Raw genomic sequence first — 22,286 nt, forward strand, 5'->3', positions numbered from 1 at the left:
ACCTTCACTTGTAAACATCCTCACCACAGCACGCGAGGGAGGCTGAAATGTTGGCCTTAATAAAACCATAACCTCTCCGTGAACCACCGTGACATAGGGCTTGAGTGCGTCGCTAACTAGACAGGCAGAAAATCAGACCACGCAGCCCAGCATCAAACGAGATCTGGGAACGTGGCGATGGGCGAAACACGAGACGAAATGAACCTCGGTAACAAGCCTTCCCACCCTCTTCGCCCTCTGTTCTCCACTGCGTCCTCCCGTTTCTCTGACTGCCTGAAAGAGTACGGCCTCTATCCTAGCGACACCTCGACCTCCTGCTCCTCTACACACACTCCTTACCGCAGCTTTCCTTCACTCCCTACCCGACTGGCGGCTCACCCATCCATAAGAGGAGGCCGGGAAGGTGAGCTGCTTAAGTTAAACACACAAACAAAGGAAGCAAACACAACAGGCGGCAACAAACGAAAAGGTAATAGTCAAGGCGCGTTGCGGGGATTGAGTTCACATCTCCCCTAAGCTGGGGAATTAGTCAGGTCTTGTGAGGCGCGACTCTGGGAAAGGGAGGGTGGTGAGATGCGCAGAAAGGGAGGGAAATGTAAGAGAGAGAGAGAGAGAGAGAGAGAGAGAGAGAGAGAGAGAGAGAGAGAGAGAGAGAGAGAAACATCAGTATATTGTTAGAAAAAAAAAATCCCTTCCTTATGATGAAAAAATAGAAGAACGTAAAATAATGAGGACGCGAAAAAGAAAAAAGTCAAATCGCAAAGCTTATTCATCAGCCAAAGTATCTAAGAAAGTGAAGGAATTTGCTTGGAAGTCTTAAAGCAAAGGGGGATGTAAATTTGGCTCATTTAGGTATAGAATAACTTATAATGCGTATAAAAGTAAACAAGAGAAAAAGACGAAGAAGGCCGCCGTGGTGCAGTGGAACCATGCGTGCTTTGGGTTCCGAGGGGTCTCCAAGCGCACGGGTTCGAATCCTGTCCACGGTCCGAGTGTAGATTGGGCTTCCTCACTCGGGGCAAGGGTTTCCTAGCGGGTGGGCTTTGAGATAGGAGGTACCCCCAAAAATATCCCCTTTAGCTCATAAATTCCCGTAAAAAGCCCACGTGGTATAAATAAATAATAATAAGAACACAGTGGTGAGTAAATGAAAGGGACAGATTTAGCAAGAATGTGTACGTGTTAGGTGCACAGAAAGCAGATTGTTTGAAGAAGAATTTAATATATTTTTAGACAAGGATTTACAGTTGTTATTGTTGTTGTTACTGCTGCTGCTGTTGTTATTATTATTGTTGTTGTTATTGTTGTTGTTGTTGTTGTTGTTGTTATTGTTGTTTTCATCTTCCTCCTCCTCCTCCTGCTACTACTTCTGTTACTTGTGCCCAACCATTCCTGAACCACCTGATTCTTTTCCTTTTCTTCCTCTTCTTCTCCCTCCGTTCTTCTTCCTTTTGTTGTTGTTATTGTTGTTTTCATCTTCCTTCTTCTGCTACTACTTCTGTTACCCGTGTCCCATCTTTTCCTGAACCACCTGCATCCTTCGCTCCCCCCTCTTCCCTTCTCACCACGCCGCCAACACAGACCTCTTTCCTATAGACCACAAACAGACCCACCTTTTTTTTCTCTCTCTCTCTCTCTCTCTCTCTCTCTCTCTCTCTCTCTCACGATACTAATTCTATCACAGCACATCCATTCCTACTCCACGTTCCTTCCTTCTTCCTCCTCACTACTCCACCTCGTCAACAGCTAAGAAGACAAAGGGAGGTTGATATAATTGTGTGCTTTTCATGTGTGTGTGTTTTTTATGAGTGTTTTTCTTCCGTTTTGCTCGTCTTTGTGTGATTTCAAGGACTGGTTGAGGGACAAGAGAGGTGAGACTTTAAAGAGAATGGGGATATTTGTCATGGGAATTTGTGTTTGATGGCGCTCGTGGAGATAGAATAGTGGTTTGTTTCTCTCTCTCTCTCTCTCTCTCTCTGCTTTTATTCGCTAATTTATAATTTTGGTAACTCTTTTTTTTCAAGTCCGATTAAGTTAAACACTACTTTCTATCAGCGTTCTTATTATTACTTTATTTCAGTGGCCTTCTATTTGTCCCTTAATGGCCACCTATCTGTCAACGACCTCACCACACCATTCACTGCTTAAATCTTAGTCTACGCACAAAAGCTGGGCGTTCTTCAGCTGTTTCTGCCGCGCCTGTAGTCTATTCTCTTCACGTGGGGGCCAAAAACGTCGCTTCTCCTTTCCTCTTAATTTTTTTTCCCAACTCTCTCTCTCTCTCTCTCTCTCTCTCTCTCTCTCTCTCTCTCTCTCTCTCTCTCTCCTCGGCTGGTTGGCATATGGACGTGTAAGAGGGATTTTCTCTAAATTAATTGCCTCACCTGCACTTCCAACACACCTTTGCGTTACATTTTTCAGTCCCTGCTTGTTTTATGCCTCTTCCTTCTTCCTGACGCACCCCACCCACCGCACCACTCACTCTCTCTCTCTCTCTCTTTCTCTTTCTCTTTCTTTCTCTTCTATTCCCTTTGCATATTTCTTTCTCTGCGATCTTGTGTTCTAGTTTTCCTTTGTACCTTGATTCTTTTACGTGCTTGATTTCTGCGCTTATATTCCGCGGTGAGGTAATAAAGGAATGCAGCAACACAGGAGGGGCTGCCTAGGTACGTACGAGGTCCTGTGAATGTTAAAGTCTGGTGCCATTAAACAGTTTACGTTAGAATTTATGGAGTGATTAGCATGTGACGGCTTGTATTTGAGCGTCACGTTTCCTTGAGAGAGAGAGAGAGAGAGAGAGAGAGAGAGAGAGAGAGAGAGAGAGAGGCTGGGACTAAGAAACAGAAATAACCACAAAGTATTTTCCCGGGAGCCTGTTAAGGGTGTGGAGAGGGGAAAGGAGAGGAGGAGGGGAGAGGAAAGGGAAGGGCAGGTGTGTGGTGTGGTGTGGTGTGGTGTGGTGTGGTGTGGGAATGAGTGTGGTAATGGGTGAAAAAGGGGGGGAACTGGTAGTGTGTGTGTGTGTGTGTGTGTGTGTGTGTGTGTGTGTGTGTTGTAGATCCATTGTTTATTTTGTGTATTTAAAAAGTGAAATCTCTGTCTTTTAAATCAACAAATGAAAACAAAACATCAACAATCATCGCAGTGACATGTTCCCAGTAATGAGATTGATACATCGCCACCGTAAATGAGGAGGAAAATATACACACAGACACATAAATTAAAACAAACACTACATCGGTCTGCTGGAAGAAGTAAACACAACGTAGAGAAAAAACCAGTTTAAACTAATGATCTTTGTGTTCGTCGCTCACCGTTGCTTCACTTCACCCTGCGTCCTTGCCAACACACACATTGGCAGGACGCGCACACCGTTTACCCGCGACACACAGGGCGGGGCAGCGATGCAGAACTAGACGAGCAAGACAAAGTGCGAGTCAATAGCTAGGGGTGCGGAAAGCGGCGTCAAACCTACATACACGCTGACATGAGCTTTTTTATGACTGTACGAGGGAGAAGGAGAGGAAGGAAAAGGGAACATAATTTTACTGGTATTGGAGACGAAATTTGACAGTCTCCATAATGCTTCCTCCTGTAACTGGTGCACGAAGGCAGGTCGAGAGGGTAACTATTCCAGCCATAACTCAGCGGTGCCAGCGAAACGTTCTGGCGACGCTAATGTAACGCTGGGCGGAAATTGTGGGGGCAGAGGGGGCCGGGCGCCTCTCTTGCCTGGCCCATAACTGTCTGGCGCGCCCTCCCTCCCGCTCGTGACATCTGGTGTCAGGTGAGCTCGGCGGCGGAGGGCTTGGAAGAGGCGGGAGGGCTGAGGAAGGCTGTTAAGGGCCGTGGAGGGGTGTGCAGTACTGGGGAGCATCGCTTAAAACCAGGAAGAGATGTGCTTTGAAGTAGAGTTGGCAAGGATTTTTGAGGGATAGAGAGAGGAGTGGGGTTAGTGTGCTTGGCAGGGAAGTGTTGCGATACTCCTGGGTGGTGGGTAGCGTGGTCTAGGGGCGCGGTGGCTCACGCTTGAAGGGAGGCACTCGCTGGGAGGGACGAGGAGTGTGTTCTTGATGGATGAGCTTCCGTGAATGGCTCAAAAGTTAGGGAGGCGTAAACAGGAATTCTTCTGAAGTTGCTGTGGTGTTTGGAAGATGTAGATAGTATATAAGATAAAGTATAGTACCACTGAATCGTTGTTTCATATCTTTACTTTTTAGAATAAAGGAAAAAAAAAGTAGAATGTCACGCACCACATCCCTTTACACATTGCTTCTGTTTTGACGCGTGGAGTAAACAAGAAGTGCCGCGGAAAAGAGGACTGGAGAGGATTGAAATCATAAAAAGAAAAGAAATCAGTAAATTCTTTAGTTCGATACATCAAGAGAGGGAATAAATAAGAAACCCATTAAAACATATACTTCAGGTAAGGTGATTTGAGTCTATCTATATGAGTGTGGAGGGACAGTGTACGACTATCATGGGATCTCTTTCAGCGCCGCGCCATCTCGCCATCAGCTCCATTTAATTCTGAATACCATAAGAGGATTTTAATAAGTGTAGGATGATATTTGTCATTATAAAGAAACTAAAGGCAATTTCTAGTTACTGATCCACTAAAGTCGTATCTATTTACTCCGATTGACAACAGATGATTTTATGGGGTTTAAAAAGCGTCTTTATTAGTGAACATAACATAATGCCGTTAAAAGAAGATCCCTGTTACAGAAACTCACTGCCATGGCTTCTTCAAATCAACACAGTATGGTGAAAAGTTAAGGATATCGCTTCAAAACAACCATGAGCCATAAGTGAAGTGACTTAGCAGTTCAAGTTTTCTATTAGTGCTTGTGGTCTTAGTTCTGCTCAACACAATCGTCTACTACTGATACCTAAATGAGGTACAAAATGCCAGACTGTCACTAACACTCACAAACACTTAACATCCTGCAGGCGACTTAGCAGTTCAAGTTTTCTATCAGTGCTTGTGGTTTTAGTTCTGCTCAACACAATCGTCTACTACTGATACCTAAATGAGGTACAAAATGCCAGACTGTCGCTAACACTCACAAACACTTAACATCCTACAGGCGACTTAGCAGTTCAAGTTTTCTATAAGTGCTTGTGGTTTTAGTTCTGCTCAACACAATCGTGTATTACTGATACCCAATTGAAGTACAAAGTGCCAGACTGTCACTAACACTCATAAACACTTAACATCCTGCAGGTTACTTCATGTATATACTCCCTGGCCAGCACGAGCAGCCACGAGGGGGTTGTATGAGAAAGGAATGTTTGAGTGCATGAGACGTGACTTGGTAGCCAATAATGGAACTTGAGAAAAAAAGAAAGAAAGAAAAAAAAAAAAAAAGCTTTACAAGTGTACATCTGGAGCTGAGTGCTGGCGGATGTGGAGAGAAAGAAGAGTGGAGCCGTGTTCACTTCTCTGCCAGGCGAGGGGAGGTTGGCTGGATTCCCACTTTTATGCCTGTCTCCTCCATCAAAGAAAGGTCTAATAACAGTCGAGTAAATCAGCGAGCAGTGAAATGGGAATGCACGCCACGCACGTTTTGGGTATGTTTCATTAGTGAGTATTCTAAATGGGGCCAAAGATGTGTTGTTTTCAATGATAAGAGTTAATTTACGTTTAGATTGATTATACGACCCTTCAGAGAGAGAGAGAGAGAGAGAGAGAGAGAGAGAGAGAGAGAGAGAGAGAGATTCATACTACTTTAACATTCCCCTCTAATCACTCATATATCGTAAATGTCGATGAAACACAACATATTCGCATTTTGAAGGTGATGAAGGTGGTAATGATAATGGCGGCGGTGGTGGTGATGGTGGTGCAGGCGGTGGAGCGGGCAAGGTCTAGTGGCGGAAGGTAAGTATGGCGTTAGATTGAACGTGGCGCCAATGTTGCAACCTCCTGAGAAATCACTGCGTCATGCACATCGGAGGAAACTGAAGGGAAAGACTAGCGTGTGTGTGGCCTTGCTCAGCTGGCGGTGTGAGGGAAGTGCGTGATTCTACCCAAGGTTCTATGCTTCGCTATTTTCTATGCATCTCTTGCTATCTTCTACCTCTATTTTCATGCTAACTTCTCTTCTGATCTTGCTAACTGCATGTGTCCCCATCTCCTGCGGCCTCGTTGCACAAAGCTTCCTTCTTCCTCTCACCACTATTCTGTCTAACTCTCTAAAGCAAGAGTCAACCAGTACTCTCAATCATTCATAGCTTTCTCTGATAAACTCTGGAACTCCCTGCCTGTGTCTGTATTTCCATCTTCCTATGACTTGGCTTCATTTAAGAGGGAGGTTTCTAGGCATTTGTTCCTTTCTTTTGGCTAACTCTTTCGGACTTGCAAGAGGACTGGCAACTGAGTGGGCCTTTTTATTAATGTTTTTGTTGGTCTTGGCCACCTTTCCCCTCTTATGTGAAAAAAAAAGTGTTCGAAGGAGATCGGCCAGGAATACAAAAGGAAAGTAAAAGAAAAGTCCATTAAAATTGCTGGTTCAGAAAAAGTGAAAGGGGAAGATGTTCTCTAGAATTATATACTTTAAGATTCCCTACCATAAAACATCCCACGTGAACGACTTCTTACCAATCTTTATCTCTATTTTGTTAGGTTAGGTTAAGCTGCAACACGCTATCTTATTCCCAGTAGTGCACCTTACACTTTATTCGTATTTTATTTCTTTTAATGTTTTATCTTTCAGTAACCTACACACCTCTCATTTCCCTCATTTTGTCCTCGTGTGTCTGATTGGTAGCAGCAGATAATTGTAATTCTTGTTATCCACACTCATTTAAACTCTTTTACTTCCACTTATGTATCCTATTATTTATGTTATGTATCCTAATTTCAACCTTTTATTTTCGTTCTTTCTGTCTTTCGTGCGTTCAGTAATGAATAAACAGCTGATCTTTGTTCTATTCACATTCTTTTTCCATTAATGCCTTTCGTTTACTTTGCCTCGCCCACATTTCATCACATCCCAGCTCGTCCTTGTCCTCACACACCCCTACAGTTCTCGCTTTAGTCTCTGTTATGACAGTGGAGCCTTCAAGTATTCCGCGCATAAGTAATAATGAACAAGATCAAATTTCCATTGACTTAGAATAATAAACGAGCCAGGAATTGTCATCTTCCCCCTCCCTCCCTCCATCGGTAGCAGTCATCAGTGGCATTTCCCGTTGAGATGAAGCTGTCGAGGAAATCTGTATTGCAATATTTCCTGCCGGATATTAATAATTAAAAGATACCCCAAAATGAACCTCGTGCCCGTTTTCTTTGCTTTCTTTTGGGTGCTTGTAGGAAAATTCATCATATTGCTTATGTCCTTCAGTGCTCCCTTTGTTTCCCCGTAAAGGTGAAGGCGTGTAGCAATGTAAGACACAGGGTTACCATTTCCTTTACCTATATCTTTCATTCCCTTTTTTTTTATTTATTTTTACTTATAAGCTACAAATTATTGAGCGCTTTCTCTTCCTTTTATTGACATTCTTCTTAACATATTAAGAAAAAAGAACGAAGAAGGAAATCGAGCTTCTACTACTACTACTACTACTACTACTAATACTATTACTACCACCACTACTACTACCACTACTATTACTACCACTACTATTACTACCACTACTACTACTACTACTACTACTACCACTGCTATTATTATTATTATTATTATTATTATTATTATTATTATTATTATTATTATTACTACTACTACTACTACTACTACTACTACTACTACTACTACTACTACTAAAGGGAATATTCCTAGATACAATAAAGCTGCCTCGGCGGTGTGTCACAAAACCTGCAGTAACGAGGGCAGGTGTTATGGGAAAGGTGTGCTGGGTGGACGTAGCGGTGTCACGTTCCGAGGCAGAAACAATCTCGACGCGGCTGTGACTTAACTTCCTCATTGCGCCCTTGTCCAGAAACGCTTTGCTCTCTCACCATGACTGCTTTCAAACGCCACAGAGATGATTAGCCGAGTTTTCACAAGTATTTGCCCTGTTAGCAATGTAGAAATGTTGTTAATCTGTCACTAGAATCATAGAAGTACCCATAAAACCTGTGTCACTTCAACTAGAGCCTTTTGAATGTAGCGGAGATGTAGCGCAAAAGTGTTTCAGATTATGAACATCGAAGTATCAGCACAGCATTGTACTCGTATTATCAAACGTCTAGGCTTCTCTTGTGTTATATCAAGGGTAGTGGAAGTTATCTGGAGTTTTCAAGGGTGTTCATATGATTCTACTTAGGGAAATAAAAGCTACCCGTGAGAATCTGGCTCATAATCTCTGTAGTCTTTGAAAATAGTCGTTGCGAGAGGTCAGAGCGTTTCTAATCTTACTAGTAAAGGCAGTGTTAGATTCATGTTCCTCTATCTTAAGAATATTCTTCGTAAAATTTTGCACCCTTTATAACAGAACTTTGTAAATTTTATTCTATTCTATTTCTTTATACGGACACCTTTTGATAGATAGATAGATAGACAGATAGATAGATAGATAGATAGAAAGATAGATAGATACAGTCAAGAATACGCCCTAGAAAATGATAAGACTAAAAAAAAAAAAAAAACACACACACACACACACATACACACACACCAACAGAACAAGAAGTAACACGTTCTCTGGCAATCTGGTAACAGGAAGCCACGAGGTAAGTAAACAGGTAGATAGGTACTCACGGGGAGATCTGGAAGATAGGATAGGGTGGGTAAGGCTGGCGCAGAAGGTTGGCAGGGCGTCTCATTCTCCGTCGCCGCTTGAAGTTACCGTGTTCGAACATATCCTCGTGCTGGGGGTCTGTTGGAGAGACGGGGAGTCAAGGGTGGGGGTCAGGCGGGAGGGAGTTTACCACCAGCGCACCGCTAAGAGAGATGGGTTTAGTTAATTTATTGTGTCTGCAGCGGGATCATTTGGTGCTGTTGTGTGTGGGGAGGGAGTGTCTGTGTGTGTGTGTGTGTGTGTGTGTGTGTGTGTGTGTGTGTGTGTGTTTGGGATTGGTGTAAGGGTCATGGTGGTAGTGGTAGTGGTAGTATTATCAGTATTAATAGTAAATGTTAAAGAGACCACGATTTCTGCATCATCGTCATCATCTTCATCATCATCAACAATAACAACAACAGCAACTACAAAAACAACAACTGCTACTACCACTACTACTACTACTACTACTACTACTACTACTACTACTACTACTACCACCACCATTATCAACATCATAAATTCTACTACTACTTCTACCACCACCACCACCACCACAACGCCTCACTCACCAAGCGTCCAATAGTTTCCCTTGCCGCCCCCGCCGCTCCCGTCCCGCGGCTGCTTCAGGAAACACTCGTTCAGGCTGAGGTTGTGTCTAATAGAGTTCTTCCAGCCCTGCTTCTCCTTGGCGTTCTCCTTGGCGTAGAAAGGGAACTTGTTGGCGATCCACTGGTAAATCTCACTCAGCTGGTGGGGCGATATTAAAATTTGCTTAGTGTGTTTATTGTTTTATCTTATCATTTTCATTTAGTTATCTTTTTTTTAATCGAGCGCGTCATCAGTGTTTTGTTGTCTTGGGCTTAGTAATTCATCTCTCTCTCTCTCTCTCTCTCTCTCTCTCTCTCTCTCTCTCTCTCTCTCTCTCTCTAGCGTGGCATCGTAAACCGTAAAGAAAGTTCTAGGTCTGAATTAGCAGTTACTGTGGAAGTGGATAAATATGCTCAGGTGTCGTGGATTTTGATGAACGTGCAAGTCTTCAGTCCGTGGTCTATTAATTCAAGTGTGTTGGGAATTGAGTGCTTGATAATTAGCTACGTTTATTGGTGGTCCAGACGGCAACACTAGTGCGGTATGCTACTAGATTATATAAAGGTATCGTCTTCCACTTATTTTTGTTCCTCCCGGAGACGAGACAATCATATTTCTGCGGCTCACTCCTCTCTACTTCATACCTGTCGTCTCACACTTTGAATTCACTTAAATATGCCACTTTAGATTCCTGCCTTATCTGGTGTTTGTTGTCCACGCACTCTCCGCCCCTCGCCCCGCCTCCGCCTCCCATTGCTCTCGTACTGTGTTTGTGGTTTATTTTAATGCCTCGACCAAGTCCCTCCTTCTGGACCATCTTTCAAGTCCGCTCTAAATGATGAAACTCCCAAAAGAAGGTTAAGCGATTCAGGAGAGGAATACCTTGCGAAACTGTTTTGTTTAAACATTGCTTTTCATAATGAAGTCTGGATTTATTGAGGACGAGAGAAGGCACTATAGGAGAGAGAGAGAGAGAGAGAGAGAGAGAGAGAGAGAGAGAGAGAGAGAGAGAGAGAGATCATATGAGGGGCGGGTTAGGTCCTTATGTGACTAGGAAGATGTCGTGAATGAGGAGGTGAATGATTGCCTGCCTGTGGCTGGCAGATGGAGAAGCCTCAGTGTTAGTAAACACCTGAAGGAGGTTTGCATGCGTGAGGGTCAATGGTGTGGTCATCGTGGATAACTGGTTCAAGATTCTTTAGTACAAGAGTTACTTATACAAGAACCTTTCTTCTGAAGAGGCTTAATCTTCAAAACATTAACCTAATAATAATATGAGAGACACAGGAGGGCAGAATAACGAGTGTCCTGTGACCTTATTTATTTGAATCATGAAAACTGTGTGCCATGGCCAACGAGAGACTCTCACCTGCAATCTCCTCTCCGGGCTGGCCTTGATGGCCATGGTGATGAGTGCCACGTACGAATAGGGTGGTTTCTTGTTAGGGTCCAGGTCCCCGTTCTCCTTAGAGCTCTCCTCCTGTCACCGAACAAGGAAAGGCGTTAGTGAGGCTAAGGGCAGCCAACTTAGTGACCGAATAACTTAGAAAATACACAAGGAATACAACAGATATTTAGGTTTTGATTACATGATAGAAATAAATTTTCTTTATCGTTACCGGACGTTGTGTGCGGGTGAAAATAAAAACATGAAAAACAGGATCCATAAGACATTGTATCAACATTATTTGTTTACTTTTTTTGATCCTGAGGAGGACGTGGTGGAGGGTTTATCTTGCGACTCCGGCAGGGAAGTCGCCACGGGGTCCAGGGGCTGCACCTTCTCGTACGTGGTTGAGTCCACTGGCTCCACCACCTTGGACGCGTCGTAGGGCCTGTCGTACGTGGTGGAGTCCAGCGTCTCTAGAGTCCTGTACGTCTTGTCGCAACACTTGTCGTACGCGGCTTCCTCCATCTTTTCCTCCATGTGGACTTTGGACGAGTACAGCTTGTCGTAGGGTTTGTGGTCGTGACTGTCGTACACGGAGGGACTTATGTGATCTATCGCCATCTTGTCGTATTCCTTGGTGATGTACATCTTCTCATAGGCTTTGGTGGTGTCGTAGAGTTTATTGTCGTATATCTTTGGCGCTTCGAAGGGCGTGACTGTGGAGCTGGTGGAGTCGATGTGGTCGTAGGCTTTAGCGGCGTGGACTTGCGGGTCTGGTTGGAGGGGCGGCATCAGGAGAGTCTTTCCGTACACCTCAGTCCTGTGGCAGAGAGAACACGAGGGAGGAAACAGGAGTGAATACCATAAAACAGTGAAGGTTGTGTCAGATGAGATGAACAAAGTTGATGTTGAGTATGCATAGCTATCAAACCTTTCTCTCTTACTGTTTCACCTCAAACTAACGAACGTGGCGAAGACTTACAGCGGAATATTGACAGCATCGACAGCAAAATTGATCAAGTAACTCAGTGTTTTAGTGTCTGGCGTTTAAGTCTCCCTCAGTGAAATCTTATGATACCACTCAGATCAAGTAACAAGTGTCTAAGCATCTCTAGCATTAAAAACGTTAAGAAAGTACGTATGAAGTTTGATTGATTGACTAAGTGGCTCCACAAGTTTACAGTCAGCATAGTCTCCACCAGCTGACGTGTGCCTTGTGTCCACGTGCTGCATTCAGTCACCACACTCGTCTCCGAACCATTGCGCCACAGACAGACATAGAAAAACAACCCTTCTAATCACCACATGTCTTTAACACCAGTAGCATTCATAATATTTATAAACAACTTAAGTCTTAGTCGTCTTATTGCGGAAACGAGTCATTCACTACACTCGTTAATTCTTCGTATTTACCAAATGATTCAAACCAACTGCGGAGAGAGAAAAAGGCCTGAAGGAGTGAGCGGGAGTCGAACGCATAGCAGAGTTTGTTAGCTGAGGACTTTACCACTGAGCCAGAGAGAGAGAGAGGGGTGGAGAGAGGGGTGATGACTGTAACTGATAGCAGGGAGGCGGCGTTACAAGGAGTCTTCTCAACACCACTACACCGCCCGAACAAATAGCCGAGGAGGATGGCTGTGACCCGCGGATGTGACCTCCACCTCCTTATGCACACACACACACACACACACACACACACACACACACACACACACACACTTGGATGGAAGGATGGATGGATGGGTTGAAGCGTGTGGTCGATGAAGGGTGAAGTTGTAATTGATTATAATGTGTTGTGATAATATTGTTGTTGTAGACTCTGTAGAGGGTAAGGGTAGGCGGGACAGGGGTCTGAGATTATGATGGTGATAGTAATGGTGGTGGTGTTGTGTTGGTGGAGGTGGTGCTAGTGGTGGTTGTGGTTGTGGAGACAGCTGGTAGTGGATAAATGGTAGAGTGTAAATTGTTTTTGATGTATGTAGTAGTAGTATAGTAGTAGTAGTAGAAGAAGTAGAAGTAGTAGTTGTTGTGTTTAATGCTACACCCAGACAACAGTACACCAATACTAAACCAAATAGTCTGTAGAAGAACAACACACTACGCTGGCTTGCCACTGCCTTCAGAAACACTGTATTTTTCATTGATAACTTGAAACGGAGACAGTGTTTGAGATCTCATTGTCCATTTTACTTCGGATGACATTTCCAATTCTATCTCCACAATCGTCTTTAGATGCTGTGAAAATGAACACTGACTCACACACACACACACACACACACACACCAACACACACACACACACACACAGACGGAGGGCTTTTAGTAATATAGATTAGTATCATTATTATTACTATTGTTTTTGGGGGTGATGTGTTGACAGCCGCGGAGTGAGTCTGTGCGGACGTCACTGCGCATAATGGCGGACTGCAGGCGGGCGTAGTTGCTGGAGTTTCTTATCTCTTACTCTTATTTTATATACTTTTTTTGTTTGCGTTTAATGTAGAATAATTATTTCCCGTTTATTTTATTCCTTTTTATTGTTCCGAGCATGGGATAGCGCTTATTGGCGGAGCATATGAGCGGTGTGTGAATGGTAATGCTTCGTGGAGTGTGAGAAAGTTATGTAGTGAGTCTTATAGTGTATGTTCCGAGCATGGCATGACGCATATTGGCGGAGCATTATGAGCGGTGTATGAAATGTAAATCTTATAGTGTAAGTGTGCTTATTAGAGAAGGAGATAGTTATAAATATTACCTGTAGTGGTGGCTGGGATGTGACATGGGTGGGTCTTATAATAATGTACGTGTATGTGTTTGTTAGAGAAGGGGATAAGTTATAAATATTACCTGTAGTGGTGGTTGGGATGCGACGTTGCTGGCGGGTAATGGTAAACTTCCTCCTCCCTCTTGATGTCACTGAGGCTGCCCCCGCCATAACCTGCAGGCACGAGACGGGAAGAGGGAGCGGAGAGAATAAGAAAAACAAAAACAGAAAACGTAAATTCACCAGCAGAACACTCACTATCGCTGAGAAAGTTATGAATGAGAGTGTAAATAAGCAGAGCACGATCCACTGGAAGCGTGAATAGATGAATCAAATAGAAAGACTGTTAGGTTTGTAAAAAGGGTAAATCGGGCACAAGTAACTCGGCATTTTATAGGAATGAGAGTAAAAGTACATTAAAAGAATCAACTGCACGCTGTCAGGTCAGTAAGAGTGAAGTAAGAAAAGAAACAGGCGAGGATAACAAGTGATATGAAGCAAAAGATCACAGAAGGACGAGAAGAACAAGAACAACAAGAACAAGAACAAGAAGAACCAGAAGAAGAACAAGAGGAAGAAGAAGAAGAACAACAACAACAACAACATCACTAAAAACAAAACACAGGCAGAAACGAGAAAACAACACCACCAACAACAACAACAACAACAACAACAACAACAACAACAACATCACCATCACCATCACCAACGCCAGCACCAATAACAAAACACGAACAGAAACAAAGAGCAGAAAACAACAACAACAACGAGAGAACCCTGGCAAGGAGAGGAAGGCATGGGGCAGGACAGATGGGTGAGGAGTGAGGGACTATCCATTGTCACCCCTTTGTTTGTTTTCCTCCCCACTAGCACTGGTATCCACTGCCTCGTTTCCGACCTCTGAGTACCGAGTTGGCGAGTCCCAGTGTATAGTTACGACTGTGGCTGCTGTCTAGTTAGTGTGGTGGGATGTCAACGCTATAAATTCACCTCCATCACTTCTCTATGGCACGAAGATCTCTGTTTTGTGTTTATGATCCTATTTATGCATTTATGATCCTATTTATGCGTTTTTAACCCCTTCAGTAGTGGGAGCGCATTTTTGCCTTGAGTTTTGGGTATAAGTATATGATTCTATTTACATTAGGAAGGGTCTATGGAGGTCATTAGATTAACCTGTTCAATACCATGACGCGTTTCCATATTCACTGTGTATACTATTTAGTGATTTTATAGAACTTCAGAAACTAATGTGGGGGATTAATATCGTGAAGACTCTGGCCATTAATCTTCTTACCTTCATAGACCATTCCTTATGTCAATAAAATGGTCTAATCGTACACAAATCTCAAGATAAAAATGCGTCCCAGTATTCAAGGAGTTGATGGCTAGAGTCCTCACTATTGTAATCCCTACATAAGTTTCTAAAGCTTTATAAAATCACCAAATAGTAAGCAGAATGAATATGAAAGCACGTCCTGGTACTGAAGGGATTAAGAACCGTGTATAGGAGATACTAGGTTGTCGAAGGTGGCTATGAAAGGAGTGTGTTTTTGAAGTGTAACTGAGGGGAGTGTGATGACAGAAAGAGGCACGATTTAGTTCCCGTGATGGTCAACAGAAGCAGTAACAAGGGTGTGGTAGGGAAAAGACTGGGGAAAAAGACACAGAAAATTGCCACATTCGTCACACTAGGAATGAGTGACATGTTTATTATGTTTTGAAAAATTAGCATAAATTATCACAAGCTAGTTTCACTGAACAGAACATCATCAACACTTTTATCTGTTTCTATATGTCATGTTCCTAAGAATATATGGTGCATCTGTTATGTTTAGAAATGTAACTTAATTTAGATAAAAAAAAAATATAATAGGACTTATTCGACGCTAAAACTATCTAAAACTAACCATCTTTAATCCTTTCAATACTGGGACACATTTTTACCTTGAGATTTGTGTATGATTAGACCATTTTATTTACATGAGGAAGGGTCTATGGATGTCAGAAGGTTAATGGCCACAGTCTTCACTATTTAAATCCTCCACATAAATTTCTGAAGCTGTATAAAATTACCAAATAGTAAGGAGAATGAATGTGGAAACGCGTCATGGTACTCAAGGGGTTAAATGTCCCAAATGGCCTGAGTAAAACAAGTGACGTACATCCCAAGGAGCAAGGAAAAGGAGCAGGACAGCTGTGAGGATGCGAGGAGGAAGGTGAGTGTGTGAGTGGTGGCTTACCTTGCGTGTGGTCACTGGAGGCGAGGTAGTCGTCTTTCATCGTGCTGGAAAGAGAGATGACAAGGTTAATTTCCTCAAGTCGTTATTCAACATGTCACCTCAGAATTATCCACATTACGTACGGCCATATTTTCGAATTAATTATACAATTTTTTTTACTTTACTTGATTCATGATATTAATGTTTCTCTGCGCGATGATGAAAGGGTAACAGATTACTCATTGGGTTGAGTTAGTTTTAGCAATGTTCCTTTCACTGCGGGGTGATTGATCTTCGCGTGTTTCCAGTTGTCTTTTCTCACACGTCACGAGCAACATTCACTCCACGTCAGTAAACTTGTAACGCAAACACACAACTATTTTTGACTTGAAGATATTACAGAATTTTCTTACAGATAAAATCAAACTGGGAAAACAGATACATCATGACATTTGGTGCAATAAAATTGATTATAATTTATGAGAATATAACATTTTTTTCCTGGTTTAGCAACAAACATATCCCTTTTTATCAAAGTTATAACATTAACGCGCACACAAGATAAGAACTATATGGCTATAAGAAAAAATGATAAAATGCTAGTCGAATATTCCCAAAGATATAACAAACAACAAAACATGCGAAGGATATATTACGGTCTAAAATTAATGCACGGAGATGATTGAAGAGGAGGAGTGCTCGGATATTAGGTAATGCTAGTTAACTCCTTCTCTGCAGCAGACTGACAGCTCCCCAGGGTGTCACGTCACTGCCTCATGAATACCGCGCTGTGGGAAGTACTTCACGCAGACGGCCAAGCTAAACGCTGACGAATAACGAGGGCGAAAATAAACGTCGCCTCATGGGGGGTAAATAAACCGGGGTATTGGTGGTGGTGTCTGGTTTCCGAGGCTGTGTCGTCCTCTCTCTCTCTCTCTCTCTGAGCCAACACGCCTCCCTTCACTCCTCCGTTTCTTCCTTCACGTTTCTTTACTGTTACTCAATCCCACTTGCTTTCTTTGGGGGTTCTAAGCTCTTACACATCTGCTGACTCACTATCATTCTAATTTAGGGACGGAACTGCTTGATACATCCTGCCCTGAGAGTATAGAGTAACAACACTACAAAAGGTCAGTGCTCGCATCCTCAAGCAATTTCTTTTAATAGTAAGGATGATTTTTCAAAGGCTACACAAATGACTTATCAGCAGGATGGGTTTTTTTCCTTTTTTCCTTCAGTGGTGCAGAATCCTTCATAAGCATTACTGCAATCATGAAGAAAACAATAGAAAACTTCAGTGACTTCCACTAAACTTGTTAAAAAAGCAGTCGGCCGAAGATACCAGAGTGTTTGAGGATATAAACCCTCTTGACCCACACATGAAAACACCTCATAAAGATTTCCCTCGCGCTTATTACTTACGGTTTGCTGAACTAGTTAATGAATGTTTCAGCCACGAGTCTCGCATGGCACGTGTGATGGATGGTGAGGCCCTTAAGGGAGAGGTGAAGCAGTGACGAGCCGCTGTTGGGTATGACGGGCCGCTGTTTAGCTGGACACGAGACGTCAAGCCACACCAACAGCGCCACATTTGCAGCACGATGGTGGATCCCAAACAAACAAGAACTCCGCACGATCCGTGTTCACTTAGAGGCTCAGTGTGAGTTTTATTAGCTGAGGAGCTCTTAATGTCATCAGTTACGACTAATGGCTGAAGAAGGGAGGGAAGGAGGCAAGGAGGAGGACCGGCGCGAGGAGGGTCTGGCACTGTTTTATGAGATGTGTAGCTGCAATTCCTTTATTATTGTTAAGCATACTGTTCTGGACACACACACACACACACACACACACACACACACACACATCGCCCTCCTCCACACACACAAAATTGTAATAGTACTGGTGTCTTGTTACACACGCACACACACACACACACACACACACACACACACACACACACACACACACACACACACACACAAGTCTAAATGTGAATTGTTTCTACCACTTACATGCAGTTTGCTACGCGGGCGGGATGATTAACAAGCCAGCCTGCTCAATGGAGAGTCACGGCGACGACAAATTAGGTGAGTGTTGAGTAAGGAAGGACGGAGGGTGGAAGGTTAAGGACGAGGAGGACGAGAAGGAGAACGATGATGAGAGGGAACGGTGGAGGGAGGAAAGGCAGGCAGGCAAGTAGGCAAGCATGGAATCTCTCTCTCTCTCTCTCTCTCTCTCTCTCTCTCTCTCTCTCTCTCTCTCTCTCTCTCTCTCTCTCTCTCTCTCTCTCTCTCTCTCTTCCTTATCTCAGCTTATTTACAAAGATTAATGTTATAACCTGCTTGTCATTCTGCGTGACGTAACCAAACATCAAGGAACAGAGAGGGCAGGAGTCCACCAGTCGCCTTGGGGGGTCTATATATTCTTCCCAGCTTGTCTTACTTGAAAAATAGTGTTTCTGGGTCTTCTTAGCTCTCTCTCCACCTTTTCCTAGTAATTGTAGCAGTGCCGTGTGTGTCTGACAGCGAGCGACCCCTGCGTAGTGTCCATGGCCCGAATGCGTCACGTTTGAGTTGGTTAGCATAATAAAGGCTATCTCCCCATGCATGTCAGGGTAAAAGACTAAATACTGGGCAGCTACATATCAGATGAGCTGACAGATATTTGTTCTAGCCCGTGTGTGTGTGTGTGTGTGTGTGTGTGTGTGTGTTTTAGAGTGCACGAAGGATTCAATTGAGTTGTGTTAGGGGTGAAGTATTTATAGATTGAAGTATATACATAGTGTGATTTGGTTACTTGCTCATTGGTAATTCATAATGATGAGATAAAAGACCCTTCATTATCAGACATGAACAAGTAATTATTATGTGGGATTATTATTGTTATTGTCATTATTATTGTTGTTATTATTATTATTATTACTACTACTACTACTACTACTATTATTATTATTATTGTTATTATTATTATTATTATTATTTTCATTATTATTATTATCATTATCATTACTACTACTACTACTACTACTACTACTACTACTACTATTATTATTATTATTATTATTATTATTATTATTATTATTATCATTATCATTATTATTATTATTATTATCATTATTATTATCATTATTACTACTACTACTATTACTACTGCTACTACTACTACTATTACTGTTGTTGTTGTTGTTGTTGATGTTGTTGTTGTTACATGTAATACAGCTTGGAAAAGGTTGCAAGGAAAACAAACTGAGTAGAAAAGGAATGTGAAATATTGACATGTGTATCCTTTTGACATGTCTAGCTTGACTGGTGTCTTCACTCTCTGACAGTTGTTGTTGTCTTGGTTATCAGCTGGAGCACAAGGTTTGATTGAGAACAGTAATGGGCTGAAGTGGCGACCTTCAATGTTAGCTGTATCTTTCCCCCTTACAAGAGGAAAGCTTAGCCAGAGAGAGTCATACGAGCTCGGCGTTGACAGAGGAAGCACGCCGTGACGAGAGCTTGGCTGGGTTTCTAGTGGCAGTTGAGGCCTGGTGGAGGGGTGACGAAGGACTGAGGGGGAAGCAGTAATAGTACAATGCGGAAAAAGATGGGAGAGTGTATGCGGGGATAGGAAGAAGAATAAGTGGGTGAGGAAGGGAATCTTTTGTAATAACAGAGTACCAGGTAATTTGAGAGGTTTTTAACCCTTTCAGTACCATGACACGTTTCTCTATTCATTCTGGTGACCATTTGGTGACTTTCTACAGCTTCAGAAACTCATGTCTGGGGGATTAAAATAGTGAAGACTGCAGCCATTAATTTTCTGACCTCCATAGACCCTTCCTAATGTCAATAAAATGGTCTAATGGTACACAAAACTCGCAGTAAAAATGTGTCCCAGTACTGTAGGTGTTAATGTCGAAGGAAATATCTCTGCCAGTGATTCTTGGTTTCTGAGGAGCGTCATGAAGGAGGAAAGATCAAGTGTGAGAAGTGAATGTTGCTGTGAATGCCAGTCCACGCCTCTCTCTCTATATGTCCATCACTCATGAATTTGTAGTGATAAACGTTGTGATTAAAGACTGATTCGTGTTAGAAATTCTCTCTCTCTCTCTCTCTCTCTCTCTCTCTCTCTCTCTCTCTCTCTCTCTCTCTCTCTCTAGTACAGCAGCAATGGGTGGCGGGCTGCCTGTGGTGGGGAGCAGTGGTGGAGCAGGTGCAGGCTGGCAGTGTAAACAAACATCCTCTAAGGCGGAGTCAAGCAGCTCATGACCACAGCCGTCCACGCAGCTGACCGCCCAACTATGTCAATACCCAGAGGACACCTGCATGTGCCCTCCCAGCCCAGCCTAGCCCAGCCCACCATCCACAAACTAGCGGTGTTTTTTGAGACTCCTGCGCTTCTCGATCATGTACAGTGCTACATAAAGTCTTGACTCATTTGTTATGATGCCTTAGTTATCTTTAGCAAGTATTTATTTTCCTTTGTTGTGAATTTTCAAGTAATGTTGAGAAGATGAAGCGCCTATCAGTGATCCGTGGTTATAATGAATGAATACCACGTGGTGATGAACTGGGCATTAACTTACATGGTGTATAAAAAAAGATAGACGTAAATGAAAACGGACAGAGAAAAGTTATTAGCGAGATCAATCAAGAAGCGCCGCTGTGAAGGTTTGCTCTCTATTGCTACTCCGGTTGTCATTTAGCAGGGCATGTTCGCGAAAAGACTGACGACTATTTAGCGTCCCAACTGTCATCTTATTTAGTTAACCATTTACATTGATCTTACATTCTGGAAAGTGATAGTAAGACAAGTAGCAAATACTGATGACAACTTGTGAGGAAAAAGCTACACTGCTGTTAGTAATTTCTCATTAGACTGTTCATCTTCAGAGTGAGTAGCAGATGATTCCATTAAAAGATTACCTCTAAATAATCCAGTCATAATCTTGACATATCAACTCCGCCTAAATGATAAATGGACGAAGAACAGGAAGAAAAAAACATATACTAGCGCAGTCTTCTAATAAAATCATAATCTCGACATACCAACTCCGCCTTAATGATGAATGGATGAAGAAGAGGAAGAGAAAACATACTAGCGCTTTGTCATCTAATTTTTTACGTATATTTCAAAGTAATCCCAGGACGGAAGGACGTGTTATTGTGAGACTATACACCTTCAGGAATTCCACATAAAAACTGCTGCATTCTTAATTCCAGGACGATAAAGTTTTCTTCCTCAACTACTGTGATGTGCGTCGTGGGAATGACATGCATATACAAACACACAAATAAACCGAGTTGAATAAATAACCACATCGATATATAAATTCACTGATAAGAGAGAAAAAAAATCGAAATATAATAAGAGATAGAATAAACAATTAAAATATAACATAATGCTGAATTAATTTAGATGATATTATATAAGTAAATTGATACGAGCGTAGAGAGTAAATACCACGATAGATATCACAATAAACACCCACAGTTTGTCTTTGTTTTGCCGAGTACGTATTTTCTGCACTGGTGTGTTTACTTGTGAGAGGGAGACATGCTTGTAACAGAACTCTACGACTGACTTGGAATGGATCTTATCGTTTGGGATGCTATCAGGCTCGAACAGAACTTGTACGGAGTGTATGCATGTGTGTGTGTGTTTGCTGGGTGAGTAGCGCGCACATCGAGCTGGTGACATGCACTCTGCTTCAGGAGACGAACTAACTGTGCTCATGCTACTTGTGAGGCGCGCGCAGATATTCGCGGAGGGGCAAATAAACACACACATACACACACACACACACACACTCTCTCTCTCTCTCTCTCTCTCTCTGAACAGCAACAACGTGTGTGAGGCAACGCCAATACTCCTCCCTGAGTTGTCATGGTTCGCACGTGACTCACTTTCATGACGAAGACGCAGTGCTTGTTTAAAATAACACTTCACAAAGGTTATTTGGAATCATGGTAACGAAAACAGAAATTGTTGACTCATGTTTTTATTGTTTAATGTTAATTTTATTTGTTTATTTAGTTACTTATCTGTTTATTTATTTTCTTTGTCGTAGCGGTGTTTGGGATGGACCGAAAACTGTCACACAATCTCGGAGCGCCAATGAAGTTCCTCGTTGCTTCATGATACTTGTTTTTAAGAGTGTTTCTATCTTGATTTATTGCTTCATATAACCATTTTTGACAGTTTACAGCCTCTTACCTAAGCTCTGCATCATAAACACCCCTCTGCATCATTACCGCGGCGCCTCATCAATTCTAATGCCTGGCACATCAATACCTCATCATCTTAGTCCCATCTGATTCAGCGACCAGGGTGAGGTGTGTTCATTACAGTGCAGGGTGAGGTGTGTTCATTACAGTGCAGGGTGATGTGTGTTCATTACAGTGCAAGGACGAATAGAGAGGAAAGAATTGTAGGCTACATTAGATGTAAGAACACAGACCGAGGCGACTATTATTAGATTTATGTGACGTTCAGCTTGTTTTCTTAATCTTGATCTGCTCGACACGTGTCAAAATGGCCCGCCCACCACACGAGCCTGGCTGCCTGCCCGTGAGGTTGTGTGTTGGTAGGCTAACACTTCCATTTAC

General features: G+C 42.7%; 1 protein-coding gene across 1 annotated transcript in view; it reads right to left on the minus strand.

The window, feature by feature from the left end:
• Positions 1-22,286, minus strand: part of LOC123503790 (forkhead box protein L2-like) — a 56,927-nt gene that overhangs the window by 10,639 nt on the left and 24,002 nt on the right. Inside the window, exons 2-7 of the mRNA XM_045253790.1 lie at positions 15,715-15,758; positions 13,555-13,645; positions 11,015-11,528; positions 10,688-10,798; positions 9,300-9,477; positions 8,709-8,826 (exon numbers count right to left, since the gene is read on the minus strand). Of these exons, the coding sequence (XP_045109725.1) occupies positions 8,709-8,826; positions 9,300-9,477; positions 10,688-10,798; positions 11,015-11,528; positions 13,555-13,645; positions 15,715-15,754 (1,052 nt within the window). The 5' untranslated portion in view covers positions 15,755-15,758. The remainder of the gene's footprint in view (positions 1-8,708; positions 8,827-9,299; positions 9,478-10,687; positions 10,799-11,014; positions 11,529-13,554; positions 13,646-15,714; positions 15,759-22,286) is intronic.

The sequence above is a fragment of the Portunus trituberculatus genome, chromosome 14, assembly GCF_017591435.1.
Source record: "Portunus trituberculatus isolate SZX2019 chromosome 14, ASM1759143v1, whole genome shotgun sequence".
NCBI classification, from domain to species: domain Eukaryota; kingdom Metazoa; phylum Arthropoda; class Malacostraca; order Decapoda; family Portunidae; genus Portunus; species Portunus trituberculatus.